Genomic DNA, 22,278 nt, shown 5'->3' on the forward strand with positions numbered 1-22,278 from the left:
CAGTACAGGGATAATGCACAGTAATACGGTCAGCAGCGTCACAGTACAGTAATACAGACAGTAATGTCACAGTGCATGGATAATGCACACAGTAATACAGACAGCGATGTCACGGTGCAGTGATAATGCACACAGTGACATCACAGTACCCGGATAATATACATAGTGATCATACAGACCATGTCGTCATCACACGGGGATCATACAGAATTGGGATAGGGTTAGTGCGCCATCGCCTGCATCTGTCCTCATATGACACCTCGTCCCCCTGTACAGTCAGGTCACTTTGTCAGGGATGTTATAGGTCGATGACGATGTTTTGCATTTTCCCATGTGGCGGTGATGGTCAGCCATGACTGTCCTCATCTAATCCGAATACTGCAGCCAATCCCATCTCCAGCCATGTCACTGTGCACACACGCTGCGGGTCTCGAAATGCAAATGCTGCCTGTCTATGCTAAAATGGAACAGGTGCAACGAGCAAATATTCATTTATGTGTTTTTTCCCAATGCAAAACATTCTCAGTGTGCACACCGGCAGGATATGGGAAGCCAGACAGGAGAGGGACGCCATATCTGCTGCATTAAATCATAGGTCCAAAGATAAGATAGGGGGGCCTTGTGAAAATGGGGTGACTTCTTTAATTCCTCTTTCTCCCTAACAAGCAGCTTTTCCCTTGCCATCACACACCCCATAAATGTCTGGACTGATCTCTCGTTGGCTAATATTGGGGGGCTGTGTGCCCAGAACACAAGAGATGGGGTCACCCATAACCTGAAGCCAATCTCTCCATGCCTCCATGGTACTACATACATTATCTCTCAGTTGTCCCGGATCCAGCAGGACAGTCCTTTCTTTGGGAAGCTTTCCCAGGAGGTCGAGCTACGAATACAGTTTATGAAAATGGTGGAGGAGGGAACCTTCAGATCCCTACTCCACCGTTAGGTCTAGGCAGAGACTGAAAGACCATGAAAGCACCTTCAGTTCACATGACATTCGCAGGCCATGGCTCTGGCTGCAGAGACCAGCTCAGGAGAGGAGCAGGACACATAAGCAAGTGGGATGCTTGTGTAGACGTGTGTGGGAATCTACTGTGGGAACGTCATACTGTGCTGGCGGGGGCATCATACTGTGTGTGGGGGCTTTATCTTGTATCGAAGGTTGTATGATCATACTATGTGAGGACATGACACTGTTTTGGGAGATGTGGGGGCATCATACTGTGTGAGGACATGTTAGGGCGTCATACTGTGTGTGTGTTGGGGGGCGTCATACTGTGTGTGTGTTGGGGGGCGTCATACTGTGTGTGTGTTGGGGGGCGTCATACTGTGTGTGTGTTGGGGGGCGTCATACTGTGTGTGTGTTGGGGGGCGTCATACTGTGTGTGTGTTGGGGGGCGTCATACTGTGTGTGTGTTGGGGGGCGTCATACTGTGTGTGTGTTGGGGGGCGTCATACTGTGTGTGTGTTGGGGGGCGTCATACCGTGTGTGTGTTGGGGGGCGTCATACCGTGTGTGTGTTGGGGGGCGTCATACCGTGTGTGTGTTGGGGGGCGTCATACCGTGTGTGTGTTGGGGGGGCGTCATACCGTGTGTGTGTTGGGGGGGCGTCATACCGTGTGTGTGTTGGGGAGGCGTCATACCGTGTGTGTGTTGGGGGGCGTCATACCGTGTGTGTGTTGGGGGGCGTCATACCGTGTGTGTGTTGGGGGGCGTCATACCGTGTGTGTGTTGGGGGGCGTCATACCGTGTGTGTGTTGGGGGGCGTCATACCGTGTGTGTGTTGGGGGGCGTCATACCGTGTGTGTGTTGGGGGGCGTCATACCGTGTGTGTGTTGGGGGGCGTCATACCGTGTGTGTGTTGGGGGGCGTCATACCGTGTGTGTGTTGGGGGGCGTCATACCGTGTGTGTGTTGGGGGGCGTCATACCGTGTGTGTGTTGGGGGGCGTCATACCGTGTGTGTGTTGGGGGGCGTCATACCGTGTGTGTGTTGGGGGGCGTCATACCGTGTGTGTGTTGGGGGCGTCATACCGTGTGTGTGTTGGGGGGCGTCATACTGTGTGTGTGTGTTGGGGGGCGTCATACTGTGTGTGTGTGTTGGGGGGCGTCATACTGTGTGTGTGTGTTGGGGGGCGTCATACTGTGTGTGTTGGGGGGCGTCATACTGTGTGTGTGTGTTGGGGGCGTCATACTGTGTGTTGGGGGCGTCATACTGTGTGTTGGGCGTCATACTGTGTGTGTTGGGGGCGTCATACTGTGTGTGTGTGTGTGTTGGTGGGCGTCATACTGTGTGTTGGTGGGCGTCATACTGTGTGTGTGTTGGGGGGCGTCATACTGTGTGTGTGTTGGGGGGCGTCATACTGTGTGCGTTGGGGGGCGTCATACTGTGTGCGTTGGGGGGCGTCATACTGTGTGCGTTGGGGGGCGTCATACTGTGTGCGTTGGGGGGCGTCATACTGTGTGTTGGGGGCGTCATGCTGTGTGTTGGGGGCGTCATGCTGTGTGTTGGGGGGCGTCATACTGTGTGTGTTGGGGGGCGTCATACTGTGTGCGTTGGGGGGCGTCATACTGTGTGCGTTGGGGGGCGTCATACTGTGTGCGTTGGGGGGCGTCATACTGTGTGCGTTGGGGGGCGTCATACTGTGTGTTGGGGGCGTCATGCTGTGTGTTGGGGGCGTCATGCTGTGTGTTGGGGGGCGTCATGCTGTGTGTTGGGGGGCGTCATGCTGTGTGTTGGGGGGCGTCATGCTGTGTGTTGGGGGGCGTCATGCTGTGTGTTGGGGGGCGTCATGCTGTGTGTTGGGGGGCGTCATGCTGTGTGTTGGGGGGCGTCATGCTGTGTGGGGACATGTTGGGGCGTCACACTGTGTTGGGGGGCATCATGCTGTGTGTGTTGGGGGGCGTCATGCTGTGTGTTGGGGGGCGTCATGCTGTGTGTTGGGGGGCGTCATGCTGTGTGTTGGGGGGCGTCATGCTGTGTGTTGGGGGGCGTCATACTGTGTGGGGACATGTTAGGGCGTCACGCTGTGTGTGTTGGGGGGCGTCACGCTGTGTGTGTTGGGGGGCGTCACGCTGTGTGTGTTGGGGGGCGTCACGCTGTGTGTGTTGGGGGGCGTCATGCTGTGTGTGTTGGGGGGCATCATACTGTGTGTGTTGGGGGGCATCATACTGTGTGTGCTGGGGGGCATCATACTGTGTGTGCTGGGGGGCATCATACTGTGTGGGGACATGTTAGGGTGTCATACTGTGTTTTGGGGGCGTCATACTGTGTGTGTGTTTTGGGGGGGGTCATACTGTGTGTTGGGGGGCGTCATACTGTGTGTTGGGGGGCGTCATACTGTGTGTGTTGGGGGGCGTCATACTGTGTGTGTGTTGGGGGGCGTCATACTGTGTGTGTGTTGGGGGGCGTCATACTGTGCGTGTTGGGAGGCGTCATACTGTGCGTGTTGGGGGGCGTCATACTGTGTGTGTTGGGGGGCGTCATACTTTATCAAAGGCTGAGTGAACATCATACTATGTGGCAGTACTGTGAGGGCATCACACTGTATGGGGAGATGTGAGGGCATCACACTGTGTATGGGGAGATGTGAGGGCATCACACTGTGTATGGGGAGATGTGAGGGCATCACACTGTGTATGGGGAGATGTGGGGGCATCACACTGTGTATGGGGAGATGTGGGGGCATCACACTGTGTATGGGGAGATGTGAGGGCATCACACTGTGTATGGGGAGATGTGAGGGCATCACACTGTGTATGGGGAGATGTGAGGGCATCACACTGTGTATGGGGAGATGTGAGGGCATCACACTGTGCATGGGGAGATGTGGGGGCATCACACTGTGCATGGGGAGATGTGGGGGCATCACACTGTGCATGGGGAGATGTGGGGGCATCACACTGTGTATGGGGAGATGTGAGGGCATCACACTGTGTATGGGGAGATGTGAGGGCATCACACTGTGTATGGGGAGATGTGAGGGCATCACACTGTGTATGGGGAGATGTGAGGGCATCACACTGTGTATGGGGAGATGTGAGGGCATCACACTGTGTATGGGGAGATGTGAGGGCATCACACTGTGTATGGGGAGATGTGAGGGCATCACACTGTGTATGGGGAGATGTGGGGGCATCACACTGTGTATGGGGAGATGTGGGGGCATCACACTGTGTATGGGGAGATGTGAGGGCATCACACTGTGTATGGGGAGATGTGAGGGCATCACACTGTGTATGGGGAGATGTGAGGGCATCACACTGTGTATGGGGAGATGTGAGGGCATCACACTGTGTATGGGGAGATGTGGGGGCATCACACTGTGTATGGGGAGATGTGGGGGCATCACACTGTGTATGGGGAGATGTGAGGGCATCACACTGTGTATGGGGAGATGTGGGGGCATCACACTGTGTATGGGGAGATGTGAGGGCATCACACTGTGTATGGGGAGATGTGGGGGCATCACACTGTGTATGGGGAGATGTGAGGGCATCACACTGTGTATGGGGAGATGTGGGGGCATCACACTGTGTATGGGGAGATGTGAGGGCATCACACTGTGTATGGGGAGATGTGGGGGCATCACACTGTGTATGGGGAGATGTGAGGGCATCACACTGTGTATGGGGAGATGTGAGGGCATCACACTGTGTATGGGGAGATGTGAGGGCATCACACTGTGTATGGGGAGATGTGAGGGCATCACACTGTGTATGGGGAGATGTGAGGGCATCACACTGTGTATGGGGAGATGTGAGGGCATCACACTGTGTATGGGGAGATGTGGGGGCATCACACTGTGTATGGGGAGATGTGGGGGCATCACACTGTGTATGGGGAGATGTGAGGGCATCACACTGTGTATGGGGAGATGTGGGGGCATCACACTGTGTATGGGGAGATGTGGGGGCATCACACTGTGTATGGGGAGATGTGGGGGCATCACACTGTGTATGGGGAGATGTGGGGGCATCACACTGTGTATGGGGAGATGTGGGGGCATCACACTGTGTATGGGGAGATGTGGGGGCATCACACTGTGTATGGGGAGATGTGGGGGCATCACACTGTGTATGGGGAGATGTGGGGGCATCACACTGTGTATGGGGAGATGTGGGGGCATCACACTGTGTATGGGGAGATGTGGGGGCATCACACTGTGTATGGGGAGATGTGGGGGCATCACACTGTGTATGGGGAGATGTGGGGGCATCACACTGTGTATGGGGAGATGTGGGGGCATCACACTGTCGGAGGCTGTGAGGACATTATATTAAGTGGGGGGGTCAACATAAGAGTGTCATACCTGTGGGAACACAAGTTAGTTTTACTAGAAGCCATATTCTTTTGTGGGCACATTTAAAGGACTGGGTGAGGTTTGGACACTGGTAAAGCGGAAAAACTATATTACCGCCACGCAGTGTCCTTTTTTCCGGAAGGTCACATTGAGATTACCTGTGATTGTCAGGACGATGGCGCCTACAATCATGATCACCGTCTGAAGGGCATCTGTATAGATAACGGCAGCCAGACCTCCTAAAAAAAAAAATTAAGACAGACGGTGGAGTAGCATCAATACTCACCGATGCAACGGACATAAAAAGTGTGTGGCTCCTTTAAAAATCAGAGAGGGGAGTAAAAACGTATAAAATACTATACGGGGAAAGAGCAGAGGAGGACATGATGTATCCTCCGTCTTCTATGAGGCCATGCCCCATATCAAAATCCACTCAGATGGTTTTTTTTTTAGGAAATTCCACGCCACGTGATCAGTACTGTCCCCGGGAGACTGACGCTGGAGGTCAGGGAGAAACGCACATCGAGGCCCGACGACACGTGGCGATATGAATAGTGGCGCCCCCTGTCTCACCTGCGATGGTGTACATTGCGGTCACCACCAGCATCAGCACCGTGGACAGGTAGAGGTTCCAGCCCAGACACACCTGCACAAAGAGCGCCCCAGAATACAGGTCCGTCTGCAAGAAAACACATGGAACGAATTAGCACACATCATCCAGAGCTGAACTCACAATTCTAGAAGCTGTTCGAGTAACCAGGTCGTCAGACTCCGATGCAGGGGTTTTCCATATTCACAAACATGGTCCCCAAACAATAGTATCCACGGAACGTAAAATCAGATAATGGCTCCTCGCCATTGCTCCTGCCGTCACTGTGTTTTGGATGCAGACGAGAATTCACATTGTCAGCACACATCACCGCTGCAGCCAATCACTGACCTCAGCATGTCTGCTTAGCTCCAGGATTGCAGAGAACAGTTAGAGGACTGTAAAGACCACACTTCCCAGAAGTCACGACAGCAAGGTATGGCAGACACTGAACAAGCAGGAACGCTAGGAGATTATAACTCAAAAGCTTGGAAAATAGTGAGTGCAGCTCTGGAGTATAATACTGGAGGTAACTCAGGATCAGTAATGTAATGTATGTACACAGTGACTGCACCAGCAGAATAGTGAGTGCAGCTCTGGGGTATAATACAGGATGTAACCCAGGATCAGTAATGCAATGTATGTACACAGTGACTGCACCAGCAGAATAGTGAGTGCAGCTCTGGAGTATAATACAGGATGTAACTCAGGATCAGTAATGCAATGTATGTACACAGTGACTGCACCAGCAGAATAGTGAGTGCAGCTCTGGGGTATAATACAGGATGTAACTCAGGATCAGTAATGCAATGTATGTACACAGTGACTGCACCAGCAGAATAGTGAGTGCAGCTCTGGGGTATAATACAGGATGTAACCCAGGATCAGTAATGCAATGTATGTACACAGTGACTGCACCAGCAGAATAGTGAGTGCAGCTCTGGGGTATAATACAGGATGTAACTCAGGATCAGTAATGTAATGTATGTACACAGTGACTGCACCAGCAGAATAGTGAGTGCAGCTCTGGAGTATAATACAGGATGTAACTCAGGATCAGTAATGCAATGTATGTACACAGTGACTGCACCAGCAGAATAGTGAGTGCAGCTCTGGGGTATAATACAGGAGGTAACTCAGGATCAGTAATGCAATGTATGTACACAGTGACTGCACCAGCAGAATAGTGAGTGCAGCTCTGGGGTATAATACAGGATGTAACCCAGGATCAGTAATGCAATGTATGTACACAGTGACTGCACCAGCAGAATAGTGAGTGCAGCTCTGGAGTATAATACAGGATGTAACTCAGGATCAGTAATGCAATGTATGTACACAGTGACTGCACCAGCAGAATAGTGAGTGCAGCTCTGGGGTATAATACAGGATGTAACTCAGGATCAGTAAAGTAATGTATGTACAAAGTGACTGCACCAGCAGAATAGTGAGTGTAGCTCTGGGGTATAATACAGGATGTAACTCAGGATCAGTAATGTAATGTATGTACACAGTGACTGCACCAGCAGAATAGTGAGTGCAGCACTGGAGTATAATACAGGAGGTAACTCAGGATCAGTAATCTAATGTATGTACACAGTGACTGCACCAGCAGAATAGCGAGTGCAGCTCTGGAGTATAATACAGGATGTAACTCAGGATCAGTAATGTAATGTATGTACACAGTGACTGCACCAGCAGAATAGTGAGTGCAGCTCTGGGGTATAATACAGGATGTAACTCAGGATCAGTACGTTATATGCATGCATTAAATATTGTGTATATTGGTGCACATCCCCTTTAATCATGCATGATGTAATGTCACACGTGCAAACATACAGATAACATGGCCCTTGTAGTCTTTATAACCTGTAGAAGAAATGCACCTTTCCTTCCTTTATCTTCCTTCCTTGTGTCAGTCTGATCTCATGATTAATATGTTGTCTGAGCAAAGTCCAAAGTCTCAGTGAGCGGCAGGTAGAGGCGTTACCGATAAGTGACTGCTCTGCACAATCACAGCTGCAGATGTGAAACCATTGTGAATTATTTCCCCGTGGGCAGGATCATCCTAATCCAAGGTTTCCTGCCTCCTGCTGACCACACCTGGCATATGCCACCATAGTGCGGCTCCCTCTCCCCTCTCACAGCACACAATCACAGAATAAAGGAGAGCCGCTGCAGCTGCATCCCCCTCTCTCCCCTCCGTGCTTACTATGTTCTCTATTGCTGCAGGTGCGTTTCTTGCTGACATGTCTCCAGCCTTCTGTGATGAGAATTTTAGTAAATGACCTTAGATAAAGGAGAAGTATTAGTGAATGTCACCTGATCCGGGAGATAAAGTGACACATGGTAATGGATATGGGCCATGAATTCTGTCTACGGCAGTGAATAATGCAGACAATGGATCCTGCGCTTATATGCGACGGGTGTGTCCGGCCCTCGGGAATAAAAGGCATCCAAATGCCACAGCAGGGCGTGAGACGGCGCCCCGAAAACAGCACAACGGGACGACCTGTGTGAAAGAGCAGAGCTGTTCCACGGTGTCATCCGCAGGTCAGGAGTTTGTTCAGCAAAAACATGGTGGAACTACAGATCCCAGCAAACCATCTACAGCGGAATTTAAAGGGACATTAAATAGGTTTTGGAAAATGCTATTGTTCTTTGTTATCAGCCACTTTACTGTCTACTTTAGGAAAGGCCTAGAACATTGCTCACATATAGGAGCGGAGACAGACGAGGCCCCCATCCAAGAACAGTCCAGTCCAGTAATGCGCCTGTGACTGAAGCGGTGTACTGCTTAGGAGGTGGATGGAAGTGGCGCCTTATCTCACGGGCCCCAGCACCAATGGTATGTCAACCTATACTAATCCGCCACTGATATATAAGCCCGGGAGCATCCCCCCCCATCAGCCGCAGGAGGGACGGCAGCCCTGATTGGTCCTGTGCTCCGATACGGGATTTCATGTGGTTGTAAACCGCAATTTAATTTGTGTTTTGAAGAAACATCATTAGTGTTTTATGAGACTTAGAAGTGAAGTCTGGACAGCAGGAAACTGAGCGAGCGGCACCGCCATCATGCGATCTATATACTGTATGTGTATACACCTTCATACTGCGCCCACTGCTGGCAGCACCCAGTATTACAGGCTGGAACATGGAACAGGCAGGAGTCACAGCAATGATATACTGCAGGGGGGCATCATATACTGTGTATCTAATCCTCTCCTGTGAGATACAGTCTGCTGAGCCGTGTATCTAATCCTCTCCTGTGTGATACTGACTGCTGAGCTGTGTATCTAATCCTCTCCTGTGTGATACTGACTGCTGAGCCGTGTATCTAATCCTCTCCTGTGTGATACTGACTGCTGAGCCGTGTATCTAATCCTCTCCTGTGTGATACAGTCTGCTGAGCCGTGTATCTAATCCTCTCCTGTGTGATACTGACTGCTGAGCTGTGTATCTAATCCTCTCCTGTGTGATACTGACTGCTGAGCTGGTGTATCTAATCCTCTCCTGTGTGATTCCGGCTGCTGAGCCTTGTATCTATTCCTATCCTGTGTGATACTGACTGCTGAGCCGTGTACCTAATCCACTCCTGTGTGATACTGACTGATGAGCCGTGTACCTAATCCTTTCCTGTGTAATACTGACTGCTGAGCCGTGTATCTATTCCTATCCTGTGTGATACTGTCTGCTGAGCCGTGTACCTAATCCTATCCTGTGTAATACTGACTGCTGAGTCGTGTATCTAATCCACTCCTGTGTGATACTGACTGATGAGCCGTGTACCTAATCCTTTCCTGTGTAATACTGACTGCTGAGCTGTGTATCTAATCCTATCCTGTGAGATACTGACTGCTGAGCCGTGTATCTAATCCTATCCTGTGTAATACTGACTGTTGAGTCGTGTATCTAATCCTCTCCTGTGTGATACTGACTGCTGAGCCGTGTATCTAATCCTCTCCTGTGTGATACTGACTGCTGAGCTGGTGTATCTAATCCTCTCCTGTGTGATTCCGGCTGCAGAACCTTGTATCTAATCCTATCCTGTGTGATACTGTCTGATGAGCCGTGTACCTAATCCTATCCTGTGTGATACTGTCTGCTGAGCCGTGTATCTAATCCTATCCTGTGTGATACTGACTGCTGAGCCGTGTATCTAATCCTCTCCTGTGTGATACTGACTGCTGAGCTGGTGTATCTAATCCTCTCCTGTGTGATTCCGGCTGCAGAACCTTGTATCTAATCCTATCCTGTGTGATACTGTCTGATGAGCCGTGTACCTAATCCTATCCTGTGTGATACTGACTGCTGAGCCGTGTATCTAATCCTATCCTGTGTGATACTGTCTGATGAGCCGTGTACCTAATCCTATCCTGCGTGATACTGGCTGCTGAGCCGTGTATCTAATCCTCTCCTGTGTGATACTGTCTGATGAGCCGTGTATCTAATCCTATCCTGCGTGATACTGGCTGCTGAGCCGTATATCTAATCTTATCCTGTGTGATACCGACTGCTGAGCTGTGTATCTAATCCTATCCTGTGTGATACTGACTGCTGAGCTGTGTACCTAATCACACTGTATCTAAGACTCAGTCCAGATACATGTGATTACACATTACATTATTTGGAAAAGATTCTCTGAATTTCCCGAAACATTTTTCAGAGCTGCGGCCCAAGGACAGGAAATCTTCTGACCTATATGTGATGGGGCCAGGCGGGCGAGTCAGGACTCAGGACCCAGGACCCCGGACAGGCGGGCGAGTCAGGACTCAGGACCCGGTACAGGTGGGTATAAAGTACTGTACCTACACTTATAGTTGCCTTCCTTCCAAAACAGCTCCACCCCTGTCTATAGGTTGTGTCCGGTATTACATCTCAGCCCCATACACGTCAATAGAGCTCAGCTGTAATACCAGACGCATCCTACCTGAAAGAAAGCAGAGACTTGGTTCCCAATCCTTGGCAACCCCCTTTAACATCATATATAGATACGACAAAGTAAATCTAGGATTATACTCCAAACACATCCAAAGCTACAGTTGGATGTCGGACAGCTTTGGATGTGACTAGAAAACAAATCTTTCACATAGAAAAAGAAAAAAGTCACAAAATGAAAATTTTTGTGTTAAAAAGTGTGAAAAATTTAGATTTCAATCAATGATCCTAAACCTGTGACTCACCCGATGTCAGAGAACTACAACTCCCATCATAGCCTGATAAGTCTGCAGCCATGGGAAATACTCACGGAAATCTTGGTGAAGACTGACAGGAGCAGGGAGAGTCCGGACAGGTACATCTGGATCCGCTCACCCCCAAACCTTCTCTGCAGATACTCCGGCATGGTGACAATCTGACGGAGAGAAGACGGTCGGCCGATATTCACACACGAGATGCAGCCGTCATATTAAATCCATTTTACCATTGTCATTTTTTTCTGCTTGTTTCATTATTCACTTTTTTTTTTTTTTGCTTTTTAAGATTCATGTATATATAATTTTTGTCATTGAATTTTAGTAAAAAAAATAAATAAATTAAAAAAAAAAATGTTGCCAAGTTGGCCTTCTACAGCCTGTGCTGCAGAATGAGTTGACCGAGGATTGGTCAGTGAGCTCATCGTGACAGTCTAAAGAGGAGCACCTTTTCTTTTAGCTGATTTATGCCCACATCAAAGTTGGAACCAAATGGGACAAAATGTTTAAACAAAAAAAATAAAATAATGGATAATAATAATAATATGGAATCATAGAATCGTAGAGTTGGAAGGGACCTCCTGGGCCATGTGGTCCAACCCCCTGCTCAAAGCAGGATTCGCTAAATCATCCCAGTCAAATAACAATAATATAATAATATAAATAATATATTATGAGAAGAATAAAAATGTGAATTGTTTCTATCTTGTAGTACCCACTGTTTGCCAGGAGATGGCAGTGCAGCACCATTAATATAATACAGGTAATGCGATACCTACAGAACATTAGACAGGGGGTACACATATATACATATAAGTACCGGATCTATGGAAATTGTCCGTGTTGCTAGGTTACAGAATTGCGTAACGCATCCAGCGTGTATAAATGTAAAGTAGGCGCTAACACATTAATTTTGTAGGGATCTTATTGTAGTTCTAGATGTGACCACCAGGTGGTGATATAATTGCAAAAATAAAATACAGTATATATTTTAATTCACTTACAGCAAGCAGAGATCTAAGTGATGGTGAGAAATCAGAACACACAGAAGCAGGACTTTCAGTAAACAGCAAATATTGTTTTTTTCATACTCCAGTCACATCCAGAGCTGCTTTCATACTTCCCAATGACAGCATACTACAGACGAAAAACCCGCAGAAGTCGGAATGCAGCTCTGGATGTGACTGGAGTATAATATATGATGGAACTGGAACATACGGATTATTTGCTGGTGACGTACTTACCCCGGAGGAGATGTAAACTGGGACAAAGATCCAAGCCAGGGCGAGTAGGATGTACGTGGCCTGTAAGATAATAAATCACACATGTAATATATCCTGTATTCCGGCAGGAGTGAGACAATAAAGACTGAACAAGTTGTGCAGGATTAGAATATGGCAGCCATCTTCTAAAATAAATAAAATAAAACAGCGCCACCCCTGTTCACAGGTTGTGTCTGGTATTGCAGCTCGGTCCAATTCATTTCAATGGGGTTGTATTGCAATACCAGAGACAAGCTGTAAACATGGATGGCGCCGTTTGTGGAGTAAAGCAGACATGTTTTCCTAATTCTGGACAATCCCATTAAGCTATACGAGAATTTTACATTGGAGGCTCCAAAGTCATCACATCCTTCAGAAGAGCGAGGCACCAGACCTCTGCGGCCCCTTAATGGGGGATTCCAGGTCCAAAAAAAGTAATTTGCCCCAAACAGACTTGTTACCTTTAGTTTCCTTTTTTAACTCTCCTTCGGCCCCCTGCAATCATCCTGCAGCTGTTTCCATCCTATAGGCGTTTTCCTCCCACCTCCACCTACAAAGCACCTTCCTGAGACTTATAGTCTCACGATGGATAAGTCCCTGCACATACAGTTTCCCCTTCCTAGCTTTCCTCTTTTTTCCACCTAGTACATGACAGACCGTCTGCTGCAGTCTGGATATTGGAAGCCCAGCACCATCCCTTGTGTCCAAAGCTGATGACTCGTGCGTTGGGCCTGCAATGTGCGCTTCCTGCGCACATCCCCAGTCACTGTAAACTTGCAGCTGATCTCAGGACACGCCTCCCATGACATCATCACTCTGAGCCCACTGCAGAGCCAATCAAAGCACAGACAGGGAATCGCTTTGCTTTGTGCTGTGAAGTGAGCAGCTGGAGGTCTCAGCCACAAGTTTCTTATTTTCTGAATGGCACAAACGGATTTGAAAAGCTAAACTTTGCCCAGTTTATTTTGCTCGTCCGGGATGGAATAGAAAGCAGAATTAAATCTAATCTCTTACATTCCACTCAAATCCAGCCACGGCGATGCCACCTGCCGCCCCAGTGCCCGCCAGCCCGATAAACAGCCCGGAGCCTTCACTGCTGGCAAAGAGAGAGGCGCCAATCTAAAAGACAGAGGAGAGAGGGTTAATAACAAAACGCCCATTGGGCCGGGCACAGAACGGAAGTGTCATCCCGAGTCCCATAAGCTTGTGGGCAATATCTGCAACAGCGCCCCCCATCTGCCAGGTCTCATTTATTATACTGTGGCCTAGAGTTGAGCGAAACAGGTCGGTCAGATTCAAAAGTCGCCGACTTTCGCCAAAGTCGGGTTTCATGAAACGAAACCCAACCACAGTGTGAAGTCAGCCATGCGGTCGGCGACCCAAGCGCCAAAGTCGGGATTCGCCGAATGCTTGCACGTGACTTTTTTCAGCCAATGAGAGAAGCGTAGCGGGAGAGAGAAGGGAGAGAGAGAGCGCGCGCGAAAGAGAGAGAGAGCGCGCGAAAGAGAGAGAGCGAGCGAAAGAGAGAGAGAGAGCGCGCGAAAGAGAGAGAGAGCGAGCGAAAGAGAGAGAGAGAGCGAGCGAAAGAGAGAGAGAGAGCGAGCGAAAGAGAGAGAGAGAGCGAGCGAAAGAGAGAGAGAGAGCGAGCGAAAGAGAGAGAGAGCGCGAGCGAAAGAGAGAGAGAGCGCGCGAAAGAGAGAGAGAGCGCGCGAAAGAGAGAGAGAGAGAGCGCGCGAAAGAGAGAGAGAGAGCGCGCGAAAGAGAGAGAGAGAGCGCGCGAAAGAGAGAGAGAGAGCGCGCGAAAGAGAGAGAGCGCGCGCGAAAGAGAGAGAGAGCGCGCGCGAAAGAGAGAGAGCGCGCGAAAGAGAGAGCGCGCGCGAAAGAGAGAGAGAGAGCGCGCGAAAGAGAGAGAGAGAGCGCGCGAAAGAGAGAGAGAGAGCGCGCGAAAGAGAGAGAGAGAGCGCGCGAAAGAGAGAGAGCGCGCGCGAAAGAGAGAGAGCGCGCGCGAAAGAGAGAGAGCGCGCGAAAGAGAGAGCGCGCGCGAAAGAGAGCGCGCGCGAAAGAGAGCGCGAGAGAGAGAGAGCCGCGAAAGCAAGAGAGAGCGCGAAAAAGAGCGCGAAAAAGAGCGCGAAAAAGAGCGCGAAAAAGAGCGCGAAAGAGAGAGCGAAAGAGAGAGAGAGCGCGCGAAAGAGAGAGAGAGAGCGCGCGAAAGAGAGAGAGAGCGCGCGAAAGAGAGAGAGAGCGCGCGAAAGAGAGAGAGAGCGCGCGAAAGAGAGAGAGAGAGCGCGCGAAAGAGAGAGAGAGAGAGCGCGCGAAAGAGAGAGAGAGAGAGCGCGCGAAAGAGAGAGAGAGAGCGCGCGAAAGAGAGAGAGAGAGCGCGCGAAAGAGAGAGAGCGCGCGAAAGAGAGAGAGAGAGCGCGCGAAAGAGAGAGAGAGAGCGCGCGAAAGAGAGAGAGAGAGCGCGCGAAAGAGAGAGAGAGAGCGCGCGCGAAAGAGAGAGAGAGAGCGCGCGAAAGAGAGAGAGAGAGCGCGCGAAAGAGAGAGAGAGAGCGCGCGAAAGAGAGAGAGCGCGCGCGCGAAAGAGAGCGCGCGCGCGAAAGAGAGAGAGAGCGCGCGAAAGAGAGAGAGAGAGCGCGCGAAAGAGAGAGAGAGCGCGCGAAAGAGAGAGAGAGAGCGCGCGAAAGAGAGAGAGAGAGCGCGCGAAAGAGAGAGAGCGCGCGAAAGAGAGAGAGAGAGCGCGCGAAAGAGAGAGAGAGAGCGCGCGAAAGAGAGAGAGAGAGCGCGCGAAAGAGAGAGAGAGAGCGCGCGAAAGAGAGAGAGAGAGCGCGCGAAAGAGAGAGAGAGAGCGCGCGAAAGAGAGAGAGAGAGCGCGCGAAAGAGAGAGAGAGAGCGCGCGAAAGAGAGAGAGCGCGCGAAAGAGAGAGAGCGCGCGAAAGAGAGAGAGCGCGCGAAAGAGAGAGAGCGCGCGAAAGAGAGCGCGCGCGCGAAAGAGAGCGCGCGCGCGAAAGAGAGCGCGCGCGCGAAAGAGAGCGCGCGCGAAAGAGAGCGCGCGCGAAAGAGAGCGCGCGCGAGAGAGCGCGCGAGAGAGAGCGCGAGAGAGAGAGCGCGAGAGAGAGAGCGCGCGAGAGAGCGCGAGAGAGAGAGCGCGAGAGAGAGAGCGCGAGAGAGAGAGCGCGAGAGAGAGAGCGCGAGAGAGAGAGCGCGAGAGAGAGAGCGCGAGAGAGAGAGAGAGCCGCGAAAGCGCGAGAGAGCCGCGAAAGCGCGAGAGAGCGCGAAAGCAAGAGAGCGAAAAAGAGAGCGAAAAAGAGAGCGAAAAAGAGAAGGAGCGAAAGAGAGAGCGAAAGAGAGAGAGAGCGAAAGAGAGAGAGCGAAAGAGAGAGAGCGAAAGAGAGAGAGAGCGAAAGAGAGAGCGAGCGAAAGAGAGAGCGAGCGAAAGAGAGCGAGCGAAAGAGAGCGAGCGAAAAAGAGAGCGAGCGAAAAAGAGAGCGAGCGAAAAAGAGAGCGAGCGAAAAAGAGAGCGAGCGAAAAAGAGAGCGAGCGAAAAAGAGAGCGAGCGAAAAAGAGAGCGAGCGAAAAAGAGAGCGAGCGAAAAAGAGAGCGAGCGAAAAAGAGAGCGAGCGAAAAAGAGAGAGAGCGAAAAAGAGAGAGAAAGAAAAAGAGGGTTAAAATTCATGCCAGGTGTGTTTACAGTCCTCCACTCACTGCAGACTTTTCTCCCCATTGACTTGCTTTGGGTTTCGGGTTTCACGGCCTTTCCCTATAATCGGCCGATTTCGTTCGACTCGACTTTTGAGAAAGTCGGGTTTTATGAAACACGACTCGACCCTAAAAAAGGCAAAGTCGCTCATCTCTACTGGTGCCCTCTTATGTGGCAAAGGGTCAGGAGCGAGTGCCACCACTGCGCCTACTACACCCCTGGGTGCAGATTATTGTGCCCGGAGTGGATGCAGCATGTGCAATGCTTTCCTGTCACCAGCAGGGGCAGCAGATACGCACATTTGACATTATGGCATATCTCAGGCATTAGTGGGCGCCTTGTGCCAAGGAGCAGAGGAGGTTGAAAAGGCAAGAAGCTCCAACTAATCCATCATACAAATCCCAGCAACTCTGTGCCCATGTAATTCCCAGGAGTGGGATGTTAACCCCTTCCATTTACACACGGAGGTGATAAAACGTTCTGTATTTCACGTACTCACCGGCCACCAGGCCATATTCCGCCCGGCCAGGAAATATCCGCTCAGCGTATTCCTGCTAACACGACAAGACGACTAGAAAAGAAAGGAAGCGATGAGCAGAGCGGCCGAGAGGGTCCGCGCCATATTCTCTAGAGGATTAGATTATATCTCAGGCCAACGTGTCAGGATAACGGGTCACAGGGACTGGGGTCATAAATTACTGCCAGAACGCCAAGGATTCGGATAGAAAACCGCTAGACAGCAGGGACTGAGAGGCTAAACCCCTAGACAGCAGGGACTGGGAGGCTAAACCCCTAGACAGCAGGGACTGGGAGGCTAAACCCCTAGCCCCCAGGGACTGGGAGGCTAAACCCCTAGCCCCCAGGGACTGGGAGGCTAAACCCCTAGCCCCCAGAGACTTGGAGGCTAAACCCCTAGACACCAGGGACTGGGAGGCTAAACCCCTAGACACCAGGGACTGGGAGGCTAAACCCCTAGACACCAGAGACTGGGAGGCTAAACCCCTAGCCCCCAGGGACTGGGAGGCTAAACCCCTAGCCCCCAGAGACTGGGAGGCTAAACCCCTAGCCCCCAGAGACTGGGAGGCTAAACCCCTAGCCCCCAGAGACTGGGAGGCTAAACCCCTAGACACCAGGGACTGGGAGGCTAAACCCCTAGACACCAGGGACTGGGAGGCTAAACCCCTAGACACCAGGGACTGGGAGGCTAAACCCCTAGCCCCCAGAGACTGGGAGGCTAAACCCCTAGACACCAGGGACTGGGAGGCTAAACCCCTAGACACCAGGGACTGGGAGGCTAAACCCCTAGACACCAGGGACTGGGAGGCTAAACCCCTAGACACCAGGGACTGGGAGGCTAAACCCCTAGACACCAGGGACTGGGAGGCTAAACCCCTAGACACCAGGGACTGGGAGGCTAAACCCATAGACACCAGGGACTGGGAGGCTAAACCCATAGAAACCAGGGACTGAGAGGCTAAACCCATAGTCACCAGGGACTGAAAGGCTAAACCCTTAGGCTGTGTGCAGACGCTGCGGAATCCGCTGCGGATTCATCCGCACGGATTTTGCATAAACCGCAGATAAAACCGCAGGTCAAAAGACCTGCGGTTTATCTGCGGTTTAGCCTGCGGTTTGGCCCTGTGGTTTCACCATCTCCACAATGGTGGAGATGGGAAACCGCTGTGGATTCCGCAGAAAGAATTGACATATGAATTCTTTCTGCGGTTTCAAAACCGCAGGAAAACCGCGCAGATAACTCCGCACCGTCTGCACAGCGTTTTTTTGTTACCATTCATTTGAATGGTACTGTACACCGCAGCTAAAACTGCTGCCGGTCCGCAGTGGCCAAAACCGCTGCGGAACCGCAGCAGATTCCGCAGCATGTGCACACAGCCTTAGACACCAGGGACTGGGATAGTAAACCACAAGACACCAGGGACTGGGATATAAAAGCCGTAGACACCGGGCACTGGGATATAAAAGTCATAGACATCAAGGACTGGTACATTAAACCCATATACAGTTGTGGCCAAAAGTATTGACACCCCTGCAATTCTGTCAGATAATACTCAGTTTCTTCCTGAAAATGATTGCAAACACAAATTCTTTGGTATTATTATCTTCATTTAATTTGTCTTAAATGAAAAAACACAAAAAGAATTGTCCTAAAGCCAAATTGCATATAATTCCACACCAAACATAAAAAAGAGAGTGGACAAAAGTATTGGCACTGTTCGAAAAATCATGTGATGCTTCTCTAATTTGTGTAATTAGCAGCACCTGTAACTTACCTGTGGCACCTAACAGGTGTTGGCAATAACTAAATCACACTTGCAGCCAGTTGACATGGATTAAAGTTGACTCAACCTCTGTCCTGTGTCCTTGTGTGTACCACATTGAGCATGGAGAAAAGAAAGAAGACCAAAGAACTGTCTGAGGACTTGAGAAACCAAATTGTGAGGAAGCATGAGCAATCTCAAGGCTACAAGTCCATCTCCTAAGACCTGAATGTTCCTGTGTCTACCGTGCGCAGTGTCATCAAGAAGTGTAAAGCCCATGGCCCTGTGGCTAACCTCCCTAGATGTGGACGGAAAAGAAAAATTGACAAGAGATTTCAACGCAAGATTGTGCGGATGTTGGATAAAGAACCTCGACTAACATTCAAACAAGTTCAAGCTGCCCTGCAGTCCGAGGGTACGACAGTGTCAACCCGTACTATCCGTCGGCGTCTGAATGAAAAGGGACTGTATGGTAGGAGACCCAGGAAGACCCCACTTCTTACCCCGAGACATAAAAAAAGCCAGGCTGGAGTTTGCCAAAACTTTCCTGAAAAAGCCTAAAACGTTTTGGAAGAATGTTCTCTGGTCAGATGAGACAAAAGTAGAGCTTTTTGGGCAAAGGCATCAACATAGAGTTTACAGGAGAAAAAAAGAGGCATTCAAAGAAAAGAACACGGTCCCTACAGTCAAACATGGCGGAGGTTCCCTGATGTTTTGGGGTTGCTTTGCTGCCTCTGGAACTGGACTGCTTGACCGTGTGCATGGCATTATGGAGTCTGAAGACTACCAACAAATTTTGCAGCATAATGTAGGGCCCAGTGTGAGAAAGCTGGGTCTACCTCAGAGGTCATGGGTCTTCCAGCAGGACAATGACCCAAAACACACTTCAAAAAGCACTAGAAAATGGTTTGAGAGAAAGCACTGGAGACTTCTAAGGTGGCCAGCAATGAGTCCAGACCTGAATCCCATAGAACACCTGTGGAGAGATCTAAAAATGGCAGTTTGGAGAAGGCACCCTTCAAATATCAGGGACCTGGAGCAGTTTGCCAAAGAAGAATGGTCTAAAATTCCAGCAGAGCATTGTAAGAAACTCATTGATGGTTACCGGAAGCGGTTGGTCGCAGTTATTTTGGCTAAAGGTTGTGCAACCAAGTATTAGGCTGAGGGTGCCAATACTTTCGTCTGGCCCATTTTTGGAGTTTTGTGTGAAATGATCAATGTTTTGCTTCATACTCTTTTGTGTTTTTTCATTTAAGACAAATTAAATGAAGATAATAATACCAAAGAACTTGTGTTTGCAATCATTTTCAGGAAGAAACTGAGTATTATCTGACAGAATTGCAGGGGTGTCAATACTTTTGGCCACAACTGTACACCAGAGACTAGAATACTAAACCACTAGATACCAGGAACTAAGAGAATAAAGACACAAGGGCATGAGATATTAAACCAAAGGACATCAGGGACCAGAATACAAAGTCTCGACACCAGGGACTGAGATATTAAAGAGTAGGGACTGAGTAATATTCACAATCTATTGTTCGCTGTTATCAGCCAGTTTAGTCTCTGATGTTCTTCCCATGATCACTACTTTGTGGCTTCCAGGGACAATTCCATCCGTAAATTCTGATGTCACCTCCTCTAATGCTGCTGCACGGTTATAAGCCCGAGACTTAAAGGTATTTGCCACTGCCAGGAGCCTGAAGAATTATTGCAAATGATTATTAATTTTTACAGCGCCATTTATTCCATGGCGCAAATATAGACAACCACGATAAACATGAGCAATACAAGGCACACACAAGTACAGCGAGCAGGGCACCTGGTGCCAGTGATCACGTGATTGCCAGCTGCCCAATTTACTGCAATTTTTTTTTTTTTTAAACTTTTTGCCTATTTTAGCTCTAAATGAACCTAGAAGTTAAAAAAAAATAAAAAAAAAAAATAATTCAGGTGAAACTAAAGGAAAAAAAAAAAAAAAAAAAGCCAAATTATTTTGGTAGCCCAATAAATCAAAAAAAGTTGGGTCATTTGGGTCCGGGACCGGTTCTGGTCTTTAAAGGGTTAAAGGTCGCAAAAATTCTGCAATATTGCTGCGAACTTTTAAAGTGTTAATATTCCAGACTGGAGTTTATAACGGTACCGTAGCATTATAACAGGAGTGGATGGAGATGCGAGACATCCAGTAGTGATCACGGAGGGCAGTGAGCTTCTCCCCAGCCTAATATGGCGGATAACAGAAAGCAGCAGATTGGATTCGACTGCACAGCGAGGTTTTAGGATTAGTGACCCTTTACGTTAGAAAAGTGATTTCTTACCCAGATGCCCACGGCCACGTTGAGCACGAAATAAGCCACGATCACTATAATATCGGAGATGTTGAAGTGCGCCGAGAGGCTCCGCGTTATCGTGGCGTTTCTCTCCATGGTTTGCGTCCTGCTGCCTCCCAGTACTGAGTGGAGAAAGCAGCAAGGTGTGAAGCGGCAGAAGTGCTGACTCCAACGACTCGTTAGCAGGTTGGGGTGATTGATCATTAATCCGGATGGTCGGTCCCTGGTGTTGGAGGCTCTCAAGCAGATATAAAAGGGACACAAAGTGCAAGTCACCAATTATAACCGCCGGACCCACAACTCAACCGAAACAACTCAGGAGCCGGGGGCCCCGCACCATCCAGCTCTGGCCATTCCTTGGCCACTCAATGGTGAGTGTAGGCACAGACTGGACCCCGAGGGTGGAGGCACACATGCAAGACTGGTCCCCGAGGGTGGAGGCACACACGCAAGACTGGTCCCCGAGGGTCGAGATACATACACACAGAACTGGTCCCCGAGGGTGGAGACCCATACACACAGAACTGGTCCCCGAGGGTGGAGACCCATACACACAAGACTGGTCCCCGAGGGTGGGGGCACACACGCAAGACTGGTCCCCGAGGGTGGGGGCACACACGCAAGACTGGTCCCCGAGGGTGGGGGCACACACACAAGACTGGTCCCCGAGGGTGGAGATACATACACACAGAACTGGTCCCCGAGGGTGGAGGCACACACGCAAGACTGGTCCCCGAGGGTGAAGATACACGCAAGACTGGTCCCCGAGGATGGGGGCACACACGCAAGACTGGTCCCCGAGGGTGGGGGCACACACGCAAGACTGGTCCCCGAGGGTGGGGGCACACACGCAAGACTGGTCCCCGAGGGTGGGGGCACACACGCAAGACTGGTCCCCGAGGGTGGGGGCACACACGCAAGACTGGTCCCCGAGGGTGGGGGCACACACAGAAGACTGGTCCCCAAGGGTGGAGATACATACACGCACACGACTGGTCCCCGAGGGTGGAGACACACACACGCACACGACTGGTCCCCGAGGGTGGAGACACATACACACACGACTGGTCCCCGAGGGTGGGGGCACACACGCAAGACTGGTCCCCGAGGGTGGGGGCACATACGCAAGACTGGTCCCCAAGGGTGGAGATACATACACGCACACGACTGGTCCCCGAGGGTGGAGACACACACACGCACACGACTGGTCCCCGAGGGTGGAGACACATACACACACGACTGGTCCCCGAGGGTGGGGGCACACACGCAAGACTGGTCCCCGAGGGTGGAGACACATACACACACGACTGGTCCCCGAGGGTGGAGACACATACACACACGACTGGTCCCCGAGGGTGGAGACACATACACACACGACTGGTCCCCGAGGGTGGAGACACATACACACACGACTGGTCCCCGAGGGTGGAGACACATACACACACGACTGGTCCCCGAGGGTGGAGACACATACACACACGACTGGTCCCTGAGGGTGGAGACACACACGCACACAAGGCTGGTCCCCGAGGGTGGAGACACACACGCACACAAGGCTGGTCCCCGAGGGTGGAGGCACACACACACACACACACAAGACTGGTCCCCGAGGGTGGAGGCACACACACACA

At 50.7% G+C, this 22,278-nt stretch overlaps 1 protein-coding gene across 1 annotated transcript in view; it reads right to left on the reverse strand.

Annotated features, from left to right (window-relative positions):
* Positions 1 to 20,972, reverse strand: part of SLC5A10 (solute carrier family 5 member 10) — a 104,218-nt gene extending 83,246 nt beyond the window's left edge. The window contains exons 1-7 of the mRNA XM_073558465.1: positions 20,636 to 20,972; positions 16,538 to 16,609; positions 13,356 to 13,460; positions 12,324 to 12,383; positions 11,136 to 11,240; positions 5,875 to 5,980; positions 5,460 to 5,540 (exon numbers count right to left, since the gene is read on the reverse strand). Coding sequence (XP_073414566.1) covers positions 5,460 to 5,540; positions 5,875 to 5,980; positions 11,136 to 11,240; positions 12,324 to 12,383; positions 13,356 to 13,460; positions 16,538 to 16,609; positions 20,636 to 20,851 — 745 coding nt within the window. The 5' untranslated portion in view covers positions 20,852 to 20,972. The remainder of the gene's footprint in view (positions 1 to 5,459; positions 5,541 to 5,874; positions 5,981 to 11,135; positions 11,241 to 12,323; positions 12,384 to 13,355; positions 13,461 to 16,537; positions 16,610 to 20,635) is intronic.
* Positions 20,973 to 22,278: the final 1,306 nt, after the last annotated feature.

Source organism: Dendrobates tinctorius, unplaced genomic scaffold (assembly GCF_039654945.1).
Source record: "Dendrobates tinctorius isolate UK_male_01 unplaced genomic scaffold, ASM3965494v1 ptg000257l, whole genome shotgun sequence".
NCBI classification, from domain to species: domain Eukaryota; kingdom Metazoa; phylum Chordata; class Amphibia; order Anura; family Dendrobatidae; genus Dendrobates; species Dendrobates tinctorius.